An 18508-nucleotide genomic window follows, 5' to 3' on the forward strand; every position below is an offset into this window, starting at 1 on the left:
TGGGATAACGGGCTCACACCAGCAGTTCATCTGCTCCTGGGATTGTCCCAGCTGCCAGGAGCAGCAGAAGCATCCTGGGAAGTGCTGCGCTCATGGTCCCATTTTTCTCAAAGTCCATGCCATCTAGTTTCCAGGCATCCGACCCAGTATGAGCCCATTTACCTATGGTTCCCTGTATCAACTGTAGAAAGCCCAAGTTGTCTCCTTGGGGCAATTCAGTTCCTTCAGGATGTACATCATGCTGGAGAAGTGCCTCTGTCTGCCTCGGTATGCAGGAGAGCTAAGGGGGCTGCGCTTCTCGTTAGAATGCTCTCTCAGGGGCCTCACATTAAACGGGCTAAACCCAAGTCATAAAGGCTGGCTTCAGCCTGGAAGTGCACGTCTCAGCTCTCCTTCACATAAATGGGATTTTCCCACTTGATGTAATACAAGTAAGTTTGCATATCTGTGGGTATTTCTATTACTCACACGAAATGCATAGGATATTTTGTCAATAGCAACGTTAAAAGGATGCTTGGCAATTAAGGTGATGGGTTAATTATGCAAACAGTGGTTTTCCCCAGCACATGTACATTTACTGTCTTACATGCTTCATTCATTGTCCACTAGCTCTTGTACTGTGAAAAAAATACAAATGGGAATCCCAGCTGCCTTTCATTGTAACATTTTATGTGCTACTGTCTAAGTTACTCCTGGGATTCTCAAGGATTGCGAACATACAAACATATGTAAACCATTCTATTACATCTTTAGATATGGCACAAAATATTTAAATCAAGGTTGCACTAAACTGGCATATGTGATGGAAAGAATTTGTATTTTTGTTTTACAGAGGGGCTCGGTGTCTGAGCTGAGGTCTCAGTCCTGCTTTGCTTGAGACAAGTTTATATTACACATTACATTTCTTTGGCAATTAACTTTCAAGAAAAACAGAAAATACTTAGGCTTTACAGGCCTTTGGCTAGTGGTCTACATGTTACCCAGCTTTGTATACTCCAGTGCTGTTATATATAAAGCATTTCAACCTGGGCTGAAGTTTAAGCACAGCAACAGACCAAATGAAAGCGGTTCTTTTTTTTCCATGAATGAAACCATGATTCTAAAATTGTCAGAAGGGTGTAGGGAAATCATGGGGAAAACAGGAAAAAAGTATAAAAAAGACATGTTCCCTTAGCTCTTGTAGGCTATGGGACTCAGGAGATTTCCCTCCCTACAAAAAAAAAAAAAAGCCTCATGAAAAACCAGATAACGTTTGAAAATTAAAAAGTATAAACCAACAGGAATGACAGAGGCAGTTGCTGGAAGGACTTAATGTGCTGGATAGAGATTAGAGGATTTATTTCTACCTCAACAACAGTACAATTAAAAGTCAGAAGATAAGTGGTAAATATAACAACCTTGCTATAAATACTCTAAATGAGAAAAACTCTGCACATGTCGAAAACACAACATTTAAGAGGTTGTTCATTAAATCCCCTACGGATCAACAGCATTTTTTATTTATTCATTCTTCCTAGCTTTTTTTTAAACTTTAACATGAATTTATCATGATTTATTAGCACATTGATTAAAGGTGTTTGTTGCAGAACATCATACTTTAATGTATCTGCTAACAAAGTGATTTGCAAATATGTTTTGGAAGGAATAGAAGGCAAAGAAAGAAAATACCACCCTACATGGTACAGAGCCACTGAAAACTTGGAACATTTTCCTATATGCAATGCCAACACCATGTTAATAAAGCTGTAGAAGCAAAGGCCAAAAGCCCCTAGACCCATATCTAACACTTTTTCCTCCCCAAAAAATCATCCGCACCTGCTTCTGCTGATCTGGGCAGTGCACTGTGCCCTGGGGGTCGCTCCCCGAGCCAGCCCTGCCAGCGGTACTCACGGTACGGTACTCACTCGTGCGAGGGGACACCGTTGGCGACAACGCCTTCATAGTGGCTGATGCCCTTCTGCTGGGTGACGCTGATCTGACCGCCCAGCTCATCCGCGATAACGCCTGCATGTATCGCTGACTTGCACAGCAGCGAGGTCTGAAAGGCAGAAGCCGCCAGAAGCCAAAGCTCAGAGGATCAGTCTGACAAACTGCTAATGCTTTCACTTCCAAGCCACTTTTATACAGGTGTTACAGCTCATAAAATCCGGCAAAGGATCAAGAGGAATAAGGCAGGGGAGCGAGAAAGAACAGTAATCTTTTGAAAAAAATAATGTTTCCAAAAGTCACCTTCCCTCCCCCCCCCAAATGAAAAAGCAAATAATCCGCTTCTAAGAAGGTGCTGTAAGATTGTAACCTAGGAAATATTGTGTCACTCCTCAGGAAAACAAAGTCAAAGGCAACGGCAACTCTTCTTTGCAAAGACAAAACAGTAATTACTTGATGGACTGGCCTGAAGGCAGACCTATCTGTTACTGGCCTTAGAATTTTGAGTCAGGTTAGGAGATTTGGCTGTGATGACTGGCTACTGCTGGGTTTTAAGTACAGCCCATTTGCCAGTATTTGAGGTGGGATAACGCTGAAAAATACAGGCAGGACAACTTGTATGCCAACTAGGTGGCAATAACATACCACTGGGCTAGGTGAGAGCAGTAAAGTGCCAGTGCAAAGATGCAAAGGAGACATTCCCAGGGGCTACTGGCAGAGACTGGTTTCATTCGGGGCTATGCTACTCAACAGGCTGGGATGCCAAGCTGGGGTGCTAGGCTGTCCCCTTGAAGGAGAGCTGGGAAGTGTGGGGACACAAAGGCAGCAGGTCTCCAGGAGAGCCCTGCAGGTTCTTCCCATCAGAAAAGCTGAATCCCCCTTTAACAAGAATTCCTCAGCACAGATAAGATCTGCATGAGGTCATGCCATGTGCTGTTTTTCTTTCCTAATCACCCGAATGAAGGGCAGGAATAACTCCAGCTAATGAGAGTGTAATGTGGCGTTTCTTTGTTTTTTCAGCTCTGCCACTTTCCAGGCTGGAGCAGTGTGCTCAGATAACTGGAAGAACAGGTTAAACATGAACACTAACTTTTTGGAAACTCAGCAACTGCTGTATTTGTGATGGGGAGGGATTTTACTTCAGTGGTGTGATTAAAATTATTCCACTGTGAGAGATGTAAAGATTTCACAGGCACCTGGTCTAGTGGAAGGTGTCCTGCCCACAGCAGGGGGGTTGGAACTAGGTGATCTCTTAAGGTCCCTTCCAACCCAAACCATTCTAGGATTCTATGACAGTCCAGGGTCAGGGACAGAGAGAGCAGAGCACTGTGTGGTATGAACTGTGGATAAATGCAAACACTCAGGCAACTTCTCTGCTTTAAAGAACGAGCAGTTAAAACAACCCAAGAGGTTGGTAGTTATCAGTGGGATGTGACTAGGCAGTGTATAGTATTTATTTCATCTAACAGCAGATTGCTGGGATACTGCAGGCATGATCTTAAAGAAAACCCGCGTGTTACTGAAATATTTTTCCCTACGAGAGATAAATTTAGAAAAGAAATGCACATGGGCTCCAAACAAGTAAAAACCAAAGTCGCAGAAATATTTAAAATGTCAATGGCCACTGCCTCAAAAGGCAGAAACCCAATGCAGGGTTCTTCCAGAAAGCCAGAAACCACAAGTAGTCAGTAGGTGTATTTGACAGTCAGTGGACTTTGTTCTCACACAATTGATTGGTCTGTTTGAAAAGTGTCTCCGTGTGCTTATATACTGATAACATACTCATATACTGACAATAAAAGGTATACCTAACACAGCTGGGAAGAATTACTGACAAAAATCAAGCAGAAAAGTTGAAACGAAGTTGTGCTATGCTTCTCTCTTCTGTCTTAGAAATTTCCCTTCATTACTCTGTGTACTTACATCTCTGTATCCTTCTCTGATATTCCCAGAAATGTCACCTGCTACGTCCCTGCAGCCAGCAGGACAGTATCTGCTGTAGTGAGAGAAAAGAGGCTTGTTTAAAATATGAACTGTAGTGATGATACACAGAAACAAACTCATACAGAAGAAATGTTCTCAAACCAGTAAGTATTTTAGCAGTAAGTTCTAGCTGATGCTCTGTTCATGAGTCTACAAGGTAAACAAATAGGCCCTCGAGTTCCTGAGTGGATTGCACAAATTAGCACACAAAGAACCAGCGAAGTTTTGCAAGGACATTTCTGTTTAATCCTCTTGTTCTAGAAATATTACCACGAGTTTTCATCACAGCCCAGATAAGAAGCCTACATGCACATCCAGACACAGCCAGAAAAGCACAATTTATTACCATTTCAAATCCTATCACAAAGTTCAAGGAACCACGAAATTACAGGTTGTCCTCAGATAATCTTGTATCAGCTAGGATGTGATCTGTTCTCAGGAGAAGCACTGATATTTGAAGCTACTTTGAATTTCAAAGTGGAAACTCTTTTTAAATATACGATGTATACGTATGCCCTAATGAGAATTGCTGAGAGCTCTGTAACTCCATGCCCTCATTTTTCTGGGCTGCAGACTTCCATTCTGCACTACTGCTTCCCACAGCCAGGCCTTGCAGTATTACAGCATTGGAGCTCAAAAAAATTCTCCAGAAAACCAGAACGATGACATTTTCTAACAACTGAACCAGATGACAAATAGGGCAAAGCAAGCCAGAACGCTGAGAGCTGCAAACCCTCTTTACCTGTATTCAGCCTTTGTGTAGTGGTTTGCTCGTTCCAAACACGTGATTAGATCTGTGAAAAGTTTACAAATGTCAATCCCCATTGCAGGACATAGAAATATAGACAAATATTTGGCTAAACATGAAATTAGTTTGAAAACCTGTCAGTATAATACTTAAGCAATTTTATTAGAAAGCAACAGAAAGAGGTTTTCCCTCTTTTCATCTCCCTTTTCTCCCTGTCTGTGCAAAGTTGCACAGACCCCCGGAACATTAAATGCAGGAATCGAATCTTAATGTCTCCTATTCCTTCATCCTATCACTGTGTGGTAGAGGCTGGAGCCCAGAATACAGTGGTGCTTCAAGGAGAAGGTACTGATTTTATCTTTCACTGGGCCTGTGTTGCAAATAGTCTAGGTAAGATTTCAGCAACTATTATATCTGGTTAATGTTACAACTGCTTCTGTACACATGCTATTAATATCATGGTTCATGCTAATCTGGAAATATTTAGGACCAAACATTCTGACTAAAATCTGTGTGTGTAGAGAAGATAGATAATGAAATAGGAAGGACTATGCCACTAATCCTTTACTACTTTGGCATTTCACTTTACCTGGATGATCACTGCTGGCATAGGACAACAGAAAGCCTCGTCCTGACACGTGGGATCCACTCTCAAAGTGAATAGTCGCTTCATTGCTATCCAGAATGATTTCTTTGGGGATGGGCATCACATTACCACAGTAGGGCCCTACAGAGAGAACAAAGATTTCAGAAGTTTAGATGACATAATTAGGCTGGAATATTCTCACGATTAGCAAACAGTTTCATAACACACTCATTCTCCTTCAGTACCAATCCAAATGTTGACAAAAGGGTTTTGGCTTCAGTCCTTTATGGGTACGAGCTCCAAAGTTACCCTGAGAAGGAGTGGCCAGGATCCAGTTGTCTCTCCATGGTAGCAATTCCAGCATCTACTTCTCTCATCACATAAGCCTTAAGAGAATGATTAATGCCCTTCAAGCCTTTGAAGTACAGCATGCTTACAACCAGCAGTAACTCATTAGAAAAAAGAACAGAACGTTCAAAAGCAATCCAAGGGCTCTACACAGGGTCTCCTAGATAAATTCTCCAGGCACGAACAGCTCGTGCTGCTGTAGCACAGCAGCCACCCAGGAAAGATGAAGATCACAAACAGGGTACCTGGTTTTCAAGGACCTGTGTGCCACAAGCCAAACCGTAGTATAAGGCAGTACCACTTGACTCAGAACCTGTCTTGATTTATTTTCCCTTAAAAACATCATCGTACTATTGAAGTACACTGGTCGAGTCCCTAGAGTTTTAAACAAAAAGAGAGAGGGGGAGAGAGAGGATGATGAAGGGAGCAGGACAGGGAGACAAGAACCTTGAGCTTACACTGAATTAGATAAGGGGTTTATAGCTACCAACTGCAGTATCTTGGAACTCTTTGGGACACTCCTTCCTTGTGACAGCAGGCGCGCCCAGGACTCTTAATAATTACCTTTTCTTTTTCAGAAGTCAGTTCCTGAGGGGAGCTTTCTTTTGAGATTGCCACAGTTTTTGCTTTTGCCTCCTGTCACCACACCTGGGTGGCAAACGCTTGTCCCTGGCTGCCCTCAGGAACAGATGACATAGAAAATCCAAAGCGGTCTGGGTAGATTTTTCTGAATTTATGAGGATACTTACAATGTAAACTGCTAAGAAGAGATTTTTGTAAAACATCAAGCTGTTCTGTTTCCCAAGAGAAAAAACAAACAAGACCCTTCACAAGCCCTGAGCCCACCTGTTCTGTTAAGGTTAATGGCAGCTTTTGTGTCCTAAAGGAAATCCTCCAGATGAAAAATGATCACTTGCATTTTTCCTAGATAACCTCATTTTATTGCTGGTGGGTACTTTAGGGCAACATGGAACTGACTTTTGAAGTACAAAAAATTAGTCACAGCACAACATGAATCTGATGAGTGGTACCCTTCCTAACGGGCTCCTAAGAGCTTCTTCATTTTGCTTGATCCTGTTGGGAGGATCTCTCCTGAATACTTCATTGGCCTTATAACAACTATAAGACCAGCCTACAGAGCAGCCCAGTTGGATCCAATGACAGCCAGTTGTCAGCAGAACTGGACAAACCAAAGGAGGAAGTCTGTCTTTTGGCTTATAAAAATCATACAGCGAAGCCAGGCAGGCAGGGAAACAAGCGACAAGTGTGACATTTCCCTGGAGTACTCGTGTTTGAAAATGACTCATGACTTAGTCAGAGAAAACAATGTCTATAAAAAGGGTTAAACAAATTGCTTAGGAAATGAACTTATCAAAAAGACAGCATCTGACACTGTGTCATACCAGACAACTGCACGAGTGATTTATTTGAGAAGGTCTTTTGTGTCAGATTGCAGTGGGAGAAGTAAAGTGCTAACTTAGATTATTTTTTTTTTTCAGGAGAGAGAAAAGGGAAGAAGACAGGGAGGCATCACATTTCTTCAAATTAAAACACCTGAGAAAGCTTTAGTCCTTTTCTTCCCTCATGGACTGTCTCTACATATTTTCTCACAAGTGCTCTTTGGCTCTCTCCCTCGCAGCCATTGGCAGTGACCTATCTCCTCTGTAGGTATAATTGAGACGGCTGATTCACTCAACCACACACTGGCTGGATCAGGGCTTATGTGTCTCCTCCAGCAGCAAGTCTACATACGTTCCAGATAATTATACAAAGAAATCACATGTCATGAGCAAAAACAATAAAATAAAATAAAATAGTCTAGACACATAAGAGTTTTATAATCCAAACAAAAGCCAAAAATTCAGAAACAATCAGCTTAAGAAATCAGCCTGCAATGCCTAAAGACAAGTTTCTACTTTTAAGTAATAAATACAAGAAGGGTTACCAAGCTATTACTGCCAAGAGAAGTTCTGGTGCACTGAGAGATTCCCATCAGTAGCTCAAAACTAAGGAGGCACAGGATTAATTCCTTAAAGGATATAGAAGCAAGAAAGAGCATACACTTTCTGGAGGAATGGATGAATGAAGGAAGAAATATTTTCCGTAAGTTTATCGCTTTTCTGCATAGACTTGGAAAGAAAAAATAGGGGGACATCTATCATTACTACAAAACATTCACTTGTTCTTTCATTGCAAACTGAGGAAGCCTTGCAAAATATGTCAACACATTTCTTCTCAGTAATTCAGGTAATACCCTATCAGCACTACACTCCCAGGTCTTCAGACTTGCCTGAGGTCTAGCACAGTTTATTTCCATGCTATCAAATACAGAAATGAGAGCTGAGAGGTAGGGTTTAGAAAAACATATAAGCGGTATCTCACCCCGCTATTGCTGTTCTCAGAGAAACCAAGGAGACACCCGTTTGCCTTAGAGGTTCTTTACTCCCTGAAAGAACTAGAGACATGTGCAGTCTGTATTTAGGAAAAGGTGGTGGTCCACTCTTTTCAGTGCTTATTGTGTTTAAAATGACCAGTATAAGCACCTTTCTGATTTGATTTACCCAGAATATTGTTTTAGGTTTAGCTGCACCTCTCTCCATTTTGCCAAGGTTTTGCTGAGTAGCCTTTTTAACCTCTTAATTCTCTTCCAAGAAATTTGCCAGGAGGACAACTAGTAATGCTTAGAAAATAAAACCAATTCAGGGCCAAGACAATTCTTTGGGTTTAGTTTTGACTGATAAGAGAATTGTATGCTTTCATCTGTTCTCCAATTCTCTTTAAAAAATAATGTCTTTGTTTTTAACCACAGGTACTCTTTCCTATGCACTTCCATACAGCAGTCCTCCATTTCCGCTAATGTAAAGCCAGAGAAAGGATAGTCTCCCAGGCTCCGTCATGTGCCTGAATTAGATGCACTTTCTATATCCACAGCAACACCTAGAATTCTTCTCCACTGACTTACCCATTACCTTGAATACACATATTGTGAGATTTTATAGACATTAGAAGATTAAAACCAATCAGCATCTGTTGACATTAGACTTCATCTTAAAACTGTATTTACTAGTCCGTATTTTTCACTTGCAATTGAGGTGACAAAACCACTACTTTATCGACTACTTCGAAAACTCACATGTTCCCTTCTTCTCTGTCCATTCCACCTAGGATTTATTGATTTCCCCAGGCTGTCTGTATGAATACTGTACAACCATAGCGGAGAGGAGGGATGATGGAGAAAGCCTTGGTTTGTGTCTGGTATGAAAATGAGAAACTTGTTTATAGGAGTTCTGCTAACTTCTACTGCAGCATTTGGACTTGACTCTGGATAAATATTTAATTCCTGAACCTGGGACTAAGCCAAAAGTTTTTTAAGATCCCTTTTGAGAACTGCCAGATCACGTTATCAGTTTTTCATCTTCTAATGTTAGTTTGAGGTGGGTTGTTTTGCATATTTGGCTTGAAAAGCAAGTCATGAATGCTGGTCTCTCTCCCTGCTTCCTGTTAAAGTGACTCGGCTGGAGCTCTGCTGGGGTAAGCAGGCAGGTTTATTTACTAAGAACAAAGAAAAGCATTTGATTTAATAAACAGATGTGCTACATGTCATGGAACTGAGTAGGTATTTTCCATATTTCAGTACTGCTACAACTAGATGCCAGGTCCTTTTCTTCCTTCTGTGTCTCATTAACGAGCTGACCCCACCATGGTTCCGTCTGTTCGCTACAGATTCTTTAATATATATGTTTTTTTTAAATTATGCAGGAGAGCTATTAGGAGCCATGGGATTTCAAATGTACCTAATTTAATATTCTCGATAATTAAACTAACATTTAATGTCGTCCAGAACTTCTGATGTGTTAGTACGGTTTAGGCGGCTTACATTAAATACTTTTATTTTGGAATCACCGCCTCCAAGCAATATTAACATCCTGCAAGATACAGGGTAAATTGTCTCGTGGATATCCTTTGGCTGGCTCCTCTGGAGACTGAAGAGACTATTTTACATGTTGTTTATATTTTAAATGTTAGCAATAGTCTACTGCTTTTGTCTTTTTCATAATAGTGTTGTTTTGCAAATCTGACGATCTTTACAGCATTGTCTGGTTTTATGAGGTCTAGTTTACTTCTACTGTCAACCAGGCTCTGGCATACTTCCTGAGATTGCTTTGCTGAATTATGTTCCTTTATTTTTTCTACTTCCCTTATGAAGCACTGTGCCTAGAGGACCCTTCTCTCACACCAGCTGGCAATGCCTACATGCCATTTGTTTCTGTACATCTTAATACTTTCTGCCTCTTCTGTAAGGGTTTTGCTTCCTTTCAAAAGTAATTATTTCCCTCTTTAGCTATTGCATATTCACCTTACTATGCTTGTTCTGCTTTCAAATTCCTCAACTTCATTTGAAATCTGAAGTTTAACATTCACAGAGGTCCTTAAGAAACTCAGTTTAGACATCAATGCATGACATCCTCTGTTCAACAGGGAATCTTCTCCCTTTTTTCTGTCTTTACTTGCAGAGTAAGCCATAGCTAGTGAGCTATGTAGCTCGCTACATGGGTGTAGCAATGATCCTATGGATTTACCTCTCCAGGATTATAATTTCCTAACTTTTGTTTGGGGGAAACAATGTTTAAATTGTGATCCTTACAGTCAGTAGCTTTTCTCAAAGAAAGCAATTTGGAAGTACCTCAGTAGCAGGGGAAGGACAGGGGATGCAAGGAACGCGAATTATACTTGCTTCTCGTTAAGAGCTAAAAACTCAGCCAGAGTGCAAGTCTTTCACAAACAGCCCACAAAACAAGCAAGGACCCATTGTATGAAAACATCTGCATTTTTTAAATTCATCCCCATTCCACCTTCACACAAATGCTTCACTTTGATAAGCAGTAATTCTTCCTCTCCCCCTTACTGAGAGGAGAGGTCTTCTCCACTCCAACCCTGCCACGCACATGCGCAGGGATAACCAATGTGACCCTGCAAGGACATGCCAGGAGATGAAAAGTGCTGCTCTGTGTCCTTTGCAGAACATGGGGAAGGTGGCGTTTAATACTCAGTAGATAGGAGTTGACGAAAGTAGTCAGCATGAGACAAGCTGGTTATTCAGCATTTAACTCTGTGCACCACAGTCTGACCTCAGCCTGAGCAGAAAGCATTTCTCATTTAAGGAAAAACAAACATAACTTTCAGTTAACATTTCCAAAGGGTTGCCAAAACCTGTGATAAAGGCACCCAAGTAGCGTCAGGCCGGAGAAGTAATTACAATTTAAAAAGGGAGGCTCTGGGCCACCTGCACAGGCTGTAGGTCTGCCTGACCTGCTTGACCTCAGGTGAGACCCCCCACTTCTAACATGGCTGTGGTTTTAGCCAAACCCAAAGACAGAAGCACAGCAACAGTTAAGAATCATTAATAAAGAACTGCAGCTGTTTAACAAAAACCACAGAAAAATACACAATACATTTTATGCAACTAAGAGGAAAAAAAAAGAGTTCATTTGATAAAACAAACACAGACATTCTACATTGCATAAATCTTTCCAGAGCTGAAACCTTGGGATACTGCAACCACTCAGGCGAAACCTAATGTTAGAAGAGTTCTGACTGTCAAGAAACTGCTCAACTTGATCTTCAGCGAGAACTTGTCTGGGCATTTCCCTGGATTTCCTGAAATACCAGAAACAATACTGTAATAACAAGTTTCCTTTGAGGGGCAAAAAAGAAACCTGGACACTCCCTTTATTCAAGCAAGACACTTATTACAATACATAATAAGGAAAGACCAGTTCGATGAATCCCCTCAAGTCATAATGACAGGTAGAAGGCATCCAAAAAGCGCTCAGTTCTCCTGCACACCCACACCCGTGTGCATACAGGCACATGCACACACTCAGTCAGCATCCGTCAGACACTCATGTATCAGTAAATGCTCAATTTGTCTAACAACCCTTAGTGATGGGGTGCAGGGAGGAGGAAGCATTTTCAGTAATTTCTCTATCTATTTGACGCTACTTACGGGCTATAAATTATGCAAGAACAAGGTAACTGCACTAACTCTCCAAATTATTATTAGTCACTCAGCAGATCTGACATCCACCCCAGAGGAACACATCAACCTCCTACTGACTGCAAGTGAATGGAGAAGTAAGTAGGCACTTATCTCTTCTTTCATCTATCTCTCCAGTCAAGACTGATGATCATCTCACCAAATTAAGGGAAAAAATATTAAGCCATTAGTTGGGGAAAGCGAGGGGAAAAAGTAAGAAAGAAGGGTCAAAAGAGGTACAGAAATCTGATAAAGACATTCAAAGAAACTGACTAAAAGCAGGTCCTGTCGAACTTCTAAAACATTTTTATGTTACACCTTCACAAGTAGTGAAAGTTTTGTTCTTGAGGACTACAGGGCCCACATAGTTAATCTTGTTTTCACGTATTCCTTTAACTAATTAAAAAATCAGAAGCTCTTATTCAGAGCTCAGTATTTTTAATATGCTCAGCTAATGCTATTAACTTGAGAAGAAAAGCGTTTCAGTAAAGGTTGCACCTTGTCTACACCATGACATCATGCTTTATATTTATTTTTGTTCTAGATTTTCCTTTTGTGGGACAAAACCCCTCCATATTTTCATCCAGTGCAAAGCTATGCCTTTGAAACAGAACATAATCATCTATTTATTTCCCCTAGAGACAACACGTGCAAAGCTGTGCTAATATTTAAAGGTTTGTCAGACAAAGGTGATTCAGTTTCACCAAACCTGGTGTTAGACTACCTTTGCTAACTGATGATTAATATTTTCACATCTAAGTCTGGATACAAAGCTAACAGTTTGAAAGAAAAGGCTTGCTACAGGTTTCTTCCTCCTGTGAACATCAGAGGAATAGTCTGCAGAGTAATAACCCAGAGATACAGCGTTCAGCAGCTTTATGTCTCCAGTTTTAGAGCTTCATTAAGATTATATAATGACTTCCTTTTGATTGCAGTATTGGAGAAATCTAAATGCAGTGGCTGCTTTCACAGGTCCATCAAAGCTGAGAAGTATCTAAGGTGAGAAGAACTGTAGCATCACATTTGTGTCCCATTGAGCAGGGAGGCTTTAGGAGACAAAACAAGGCTTTTCTAGGAAGGAATTAGATTCATAGTACTATTCTGTCAACTTAAAAATTTACGGAATGCTCTGAACTTAAATAAAACTTGCATGTAAGTCACCTAATCCGTAGTCACTGACTTACAAAAGTGAAGAAATCAATGTTATGACTAACATAAATCAATCAATCCATTCATTTATATATGACAGCTTCCCCTTACTACATGGAACATAAATACCCCAAACATGAATTGAGTTACTCCTCGCTGTACTGCATGAATCCCAGCAGAAGGTTATAACGATGAATGAATCACAGCTAAATGTAAAGACAGCACGTGGGAGAAATCTGAAAGGAAAACAATACTTTGTCATCTGAAGACTTGTTTACACTAATTTTATATTTATGCACATAATCTAGTGTTTTGCCTCTGACCAATTTCTAAGCTTCAGATACACTCCTCGACAGATGTTTGTATGCATACCAACATTCTCTTTTGTCTTCTGTAGAGCTGAAGAGATCAGCATGGTATTTAAAACATACTTCCCTTTAGACCTTATTGTCTTATAATTGCAAACCTCTTCTATAAAGAGCAAAGACTGCTTGGCTAATTTGAAACATGAGTAACATTCACACCACCAGCTTTCATACTTGGCTTTTTAGGTTTTCCTTTTTAAACCCAGGTCAAACACAGAAAACATGCAAAGATTAGTTTTTAATTGCACAGATGTTTTCAATGCCTGCAAAATCTTTTCAACTCTCCACTGTCCAGTGAAAGATTTCAATGGCAAAGGTCAATATCTTCGTGGCCAAAGGGAAGATGTCGTCCTGCCTGTAGATGTTCATGAAGAGGGGAGGGTTGCAAAGAGGAGATCTAGGCTCAGAAACAGCTACCTAAAAGGTCATTTAACAGGCTGAATGGACTTCACAGTGCTTACTCACAAAACTTCTTTTGTTTATGTAAATGCATATTAAACCCCAGAGCTATAGCAAGACTATTGAAACAACTGACTTACAGAAGCTCTTATCTCATCTATGAATTCCCATGTGTTTTAAAATACAAGTAATATTATGAATTTATGCATACAGTGCTATTTCCACACTGGTTTTCCATATGGATTTACCTGAATGTAGAGCAGAGACTCTGTAGGTATGCTAGTGGGAAAGTCTACAGCAAGCTGCAGACCACAAAAACCATTACAGATGGTATGCCTGCCTAAGCTATAAAACTTGTTTAATCATATGAGTAAAATCTGCTAATTGTGCAGTTCGTTACTGCGAATGCAAATTTACAGTCCACATGCATCAGACATCACCAGTCAGGTCTGAAAATGGGTGGGGGAATACTTTAAAGAAATTCATTATATGGATTTCATTGCATAATACACAGGTATTTCATGGTTGCAGGCTGAGTAACTGCAGACTGAACTACATGAAGATATCTTCAGGCTGACGTGTAAGGAGCCGGAATTGCCATCAATATCCAAGATTTTTCACTTCAGAAAACAATATATTGATTTATCCTTGTTTCCTAGAAAAGCCTTTGATTACAATTGTCAAGATAGCATCCATAAAAATTTTTCAAAGATACAATAATGCAATACTTATCACCAATCTCTTACTGCCAAGTACAAACTGCTTCAGGTGAACGCAACTCATTACTTACCAATCTGAAACGAAGGAAACAACATAAAAAAACCATCCCAGCACACACAGAGATGTTCCCCATGCTTCAAATCAAGCTCTATGCAAGGCTTAGGCATCAACACGTCACTACCCGCTCTTAGCAAAGGCAGTTTCAAAACGTATACTCCCCCATGAGAACAATAATTACCTTTACCTTCCTTTGCAAGCAAGGCTGTAATACTTCACCTGATCTTATCTTACCAGATGAGTGATAGGCCTATCATGCTCATGAATGAAAGGCAATCACCCCCTCCTACTACTAAGATATCTTATGAGTCCTCATCTTAGGAGAGCCACACAGTTTATTGAGCCAAGCAGTGAGCTGAAAACCTGCAGAGGCCCTATATAGCTCATCTCTTCTTCGTCTTTTCCCATTGAATCCATTCTGCTTGTTAAGTCCAGTACAGCACATTCAGCCTCAGCTGACTGAAGGGCTAGAGCCCACTCCCAGCAGGCAAAATTTTATGAACTGTCAATCCATTAGTTTCTTTCTGCAGTGTGGAACTTCTTGCAGCCCTGACTTTAAGTTGGACTTGTGAAAAAGGGTGCACTGACTTGAAAATCAGTTTGACTCTTCTAGAAAGAGCAGATCAAAAGTTTCAGCGACAACTGGCTGAGAAAACCGATTTGAGAATGGCCTCAGGTTCTCCCTGTGGGGGATCCCGTTGTCATTATGACTGTTTTAAGTGCACAGCTGTAGCAGATTACTCACTTATCTTCCTGCGCAAATCTCTCACAGGAGTGCAGACTGGCTGCACATATTTAATATCTTCGAGTATTAAAGCCTGTATATTAGCAAAGGTTATCAGTGTCTAATAGGTAGCATTAACAAAGGCTACCTCCTCTCTGAGCCCTGAACTGCCTAGGAAATAAAGACGTGCAGGATCATTGGCTCCAGCTTCTCATCTTGCCTCTGTCTAGCCCGTGAGCTACCCGAGAAGGGTACAGGGCCGATACAGATCCACGTACTTGCTCTACCAAAGCTGTGACAGTACAGCTCTGCAGGCCTGAGGGCAGAGCCCCTGCAGTGGATGCGCCAGAAGCAGGCACAAGCCCCGGTGGGCCCCTCCACAGAGCAGCATGGCAGCACCTCCAGCCTTGGCAGAACAGCACACGGTGCGGTCAGTGGCCTCCCATACTGAGAACAGCACACTTGAATACAAAAAAAGAGGAGGAAAGGGCAAAAGCTGACATTTCTTCCATTCTGCTGACCCAGCCTTTACTCACATTTCTACCAGTTCGTGCATCAACCACTGCCTTATCTTTTACATACCATGCAATGTTGAAGAGCTCTGGATGGTAAGGTAGCTGGATTCACATTTCTGTGATTCGATATCCAGATCTCCAATTTTTAAGATCAAGCGTTTTCCCGGAGGCACTTGGATTTTCTTTTCACAAAGAGTGTAGTTTGGGTATGTCCCGGGATAGTTCTTGGATGCCAGGGTCCCACTATCCTGATACATCACCATGTGCCCACATCCATCCCCTGCAGCAGAAGAAACAAGGAAGGGAAACAAAACATATTCCTCAATAAAAATGCATAAGAAAATGCTGGTCACATAATCATCTCACGTGTGCTTCCACCTTTTAAAAAAGCATTTTGTTTTACTCCACCTCAGTTATGCGATCGTTGGAACACTGGCAACAAATAAACACAGTCATATTTCTCTTGTAAAGCGGGAGAAAGGAGGGCTGGAAATACTCATGAACTAAGACGTATTTGACAGTCCTGTACAAGCAGAGTCTCTCTGGCTTTCTGTTTTACAGCCAAATCCTACTGAAACTCTGAAGGTGCAATTCCACATGTAATAGGTAGGATCCTTCCTTAAACTGTTTTCTCCCAATTCTTGTTCCACAATTTATTTCCATAGAAAGAACCATCAGAGAGAGGGTAACTGAATCACACATGAAAGCACAGACATGATTTAACTACGTACTGTCACAGACCTGACTCATCTTACTTTCCTGTTGGTTTGCTTGCACCACTTGCACAATACAAAAAGCCCAGGGGACAAGGCAAAAACACAAGAGGGGCTACAGAAGTGGGACGTGCATTGTTAATGGTACACGGACTGCTTCATGGTAGCATGCCTGGAGATCTAAGTGGTGCCGCCTCCTTGCTCCAGGGGTGAAGGTAGGTGCCCACAAAGTGTGTTTTCGTGGCACTGTGTAGGAGCCAGCTCAGCTTTGGAGCCTTTCCTTGGTGGAGAGGCATTGGAGGAGCAGCTGCAGCAGAACGCATGACAACAGGAAAAGGTACATGGAAATACATGGAGGGATGTGGGGACGGACATGGAAAACAGGAAGCATCCATGGAGGGGAAGGAAACAAGTATCAGATAAAAGACCTTGACTACTAAATGAAGTAATTTTTGCTGAACTATTTAAAAGTGTACTAGTAACTTAAAATGTATATATTAACGCTTAAACCATTTCATTCTGCTGAATCTTCCAAATCATGAAAACTATTGCAACAGTGGAACCAGTCCCATAGATACGGGCATATAACAGGCAGTCCTTGGTTTTAGGTCAGTTAGGGCATCGGCACTGTTTACATGAGTCTTGTATTCTGTTATAATTTATCACTGCAAAACCAATGTTAGTTCCAGAAGTGTTAATAAAATAAAGAATCCTGCAGAGCTGGGAATTCACAATATTCACTTTAACTACCCAAAATTTTACCTTTGGGGATATTTTAGTAAAACTGTTTTGGTCTGTGCACTTCAATGACTATCTGAATTTCCTTCCACAATCTCTAGGAGGAACAAATTTAAAGTTTGATAAGATTATTTTAAAATGAACAACTAAAAATGAAGTGTTGATAAAGAAACGTGCCATACCAGGGGTTGGGGGGAAGGTGGCATGCTGTGCAAAGATAAGCTCCAAGCTATCAAACTTCAACTTGCTACTATATAATTACACTGCCATTTCATCCAACTCACTCAACCACTTTTTCACAAGAAACAGAATTTATTTTGAAGCCTTATCTTTATCACTAGCTTTTTTGCCTACAATTTAATTTTGTCACAGGTTCATGCTTGGAATAGTGGTGAATAGAAGACATAGATCCAAAATCATATCACCATAAAACATATTAATTTTTTTTTCCAGAGCTCCTTGTTCACATACTTTAAGACACATCCATTTTTCAAGTTTTTTATTCAAGCATTATTGATTTCATAATACATAGGAAAATACTCAGGATGAAAGGCAAACTGGCCCCTTGAGCAAATCATCTTTTAATGGAAACTTTCTACAACAGGAATAAAAATATACAGAGTAATACAGTACACAAGCTATCAACTTTATGAACCCAGAGAGGTGTCCACAAAGATCCAAGCAGTGTAAAACCAGATCATGTGCAGCAGGACACAGGACAACCTTGCTGCCTGTGTAGCCAACTGCTGCGTACTAAAAAAGAACTGCCCGTGGCCTTTAATTTACACTGTGTGTTTCTATCAGTAAGCATTTACTTTAGTTGGGCTGATGAAAATAAAGTAACTACAACCCAGAACTTGGTTTGCAACTTACGCTTATTGGGAAAGAAAAGGAAAAAACAAAGGGAAATGTTACACCACCACAACAAAATGTCATGGGGATGAACTCCTTAAAATGAAAAGTCTAGTGTTCCACAGTCTTCCCTCGCTGGGCTATGTTCTGGCCTGTGTCACATCGGTACAACCCCAAGGACCCATTGTGGTACAAAACTGAAAAGACACTGCTATCATGGTAAGACCCTGACAGCTGTCCAGGTCACAAAGCATTGTATTTCTGCAGAAAGCGTACAGGCAAAACTGGGCACCAGACACCTCAGCCTGCCAATCTCCGTTGAGGTTATACAAGGTCTTGTTCCCAGGGAAACTCCTTTTTTTTTTTTTTTTTTTTTTTTACATCTGCCTTTCAGTCAGTGTTGAAGCGTATTAACACCAGAATACCTTTTGAGCTGAGAAAGCATAAATGCTATTTTCCGACTTTTCACTGATGAAGCATGGTCATTCAAATACTCCAGCTGGTGAGAGGCAAGCACAGCACCGTCCTGCCTCGTAACATCCCCTGTTGCCTCTGTTCTGTCTGCCTCAAAGGAAAAGGTCATGACAAAAGCTTGTTCACCACAAGAACCAAAGCAGCGTGCAAAAAGTCAGACCAAGCCCTAGTAAC

General features: G+C 41.0%; 1 protein-coding gene across 1 annotated transcript in view; it reads right to left on the bottom strand.

Annotated features, from left to right (window-relative positions):
- The window catches only part of DCBLD1 (discoidin, CUB and LCCL domain containing 1), a 49675-nt gene that overhangs the window by 17604 nt on the left and 13563 nt on the right, over positions 1–18508 (bottom strand). The window contains exons 2-6 of the mRNA XM_040598672.1: positions 15625–15837; positions 5247–5384; positions 4652–4703; positions 3850–3922; positions 1905–2038 (exon numbers count right to left, since the gene is read on the bottom strand). Of these exons, the coding sequence (XP_040454606.1) occupies positions 1905–2038; positions 3850–3922; positions 4652–4703; positions 5247–5384; positions 15625–15837 (610 nt within the window). The remainder of the gene's footprint in view (positions 1–1904; positions 2039–3849; positions 3923–4651; positions 4704–5246; positions 5385–15624; positions 15838–18508) is intronic.

This window comes from Falco naumanni, chromosome 6 (genome assembly GCF_017639655.2).
Source record: "Falco naumanni isolate bFalNau1 chromosome 6, bFalNau1.pat, whole genome shotgun sequence".
Taxonomy (NCBI): domain Eukaryota; kingdom Metazoa; phylum Chordata; class Aves; order Falconiformes; family Falconidae; genus Falco; species Falco naumanni.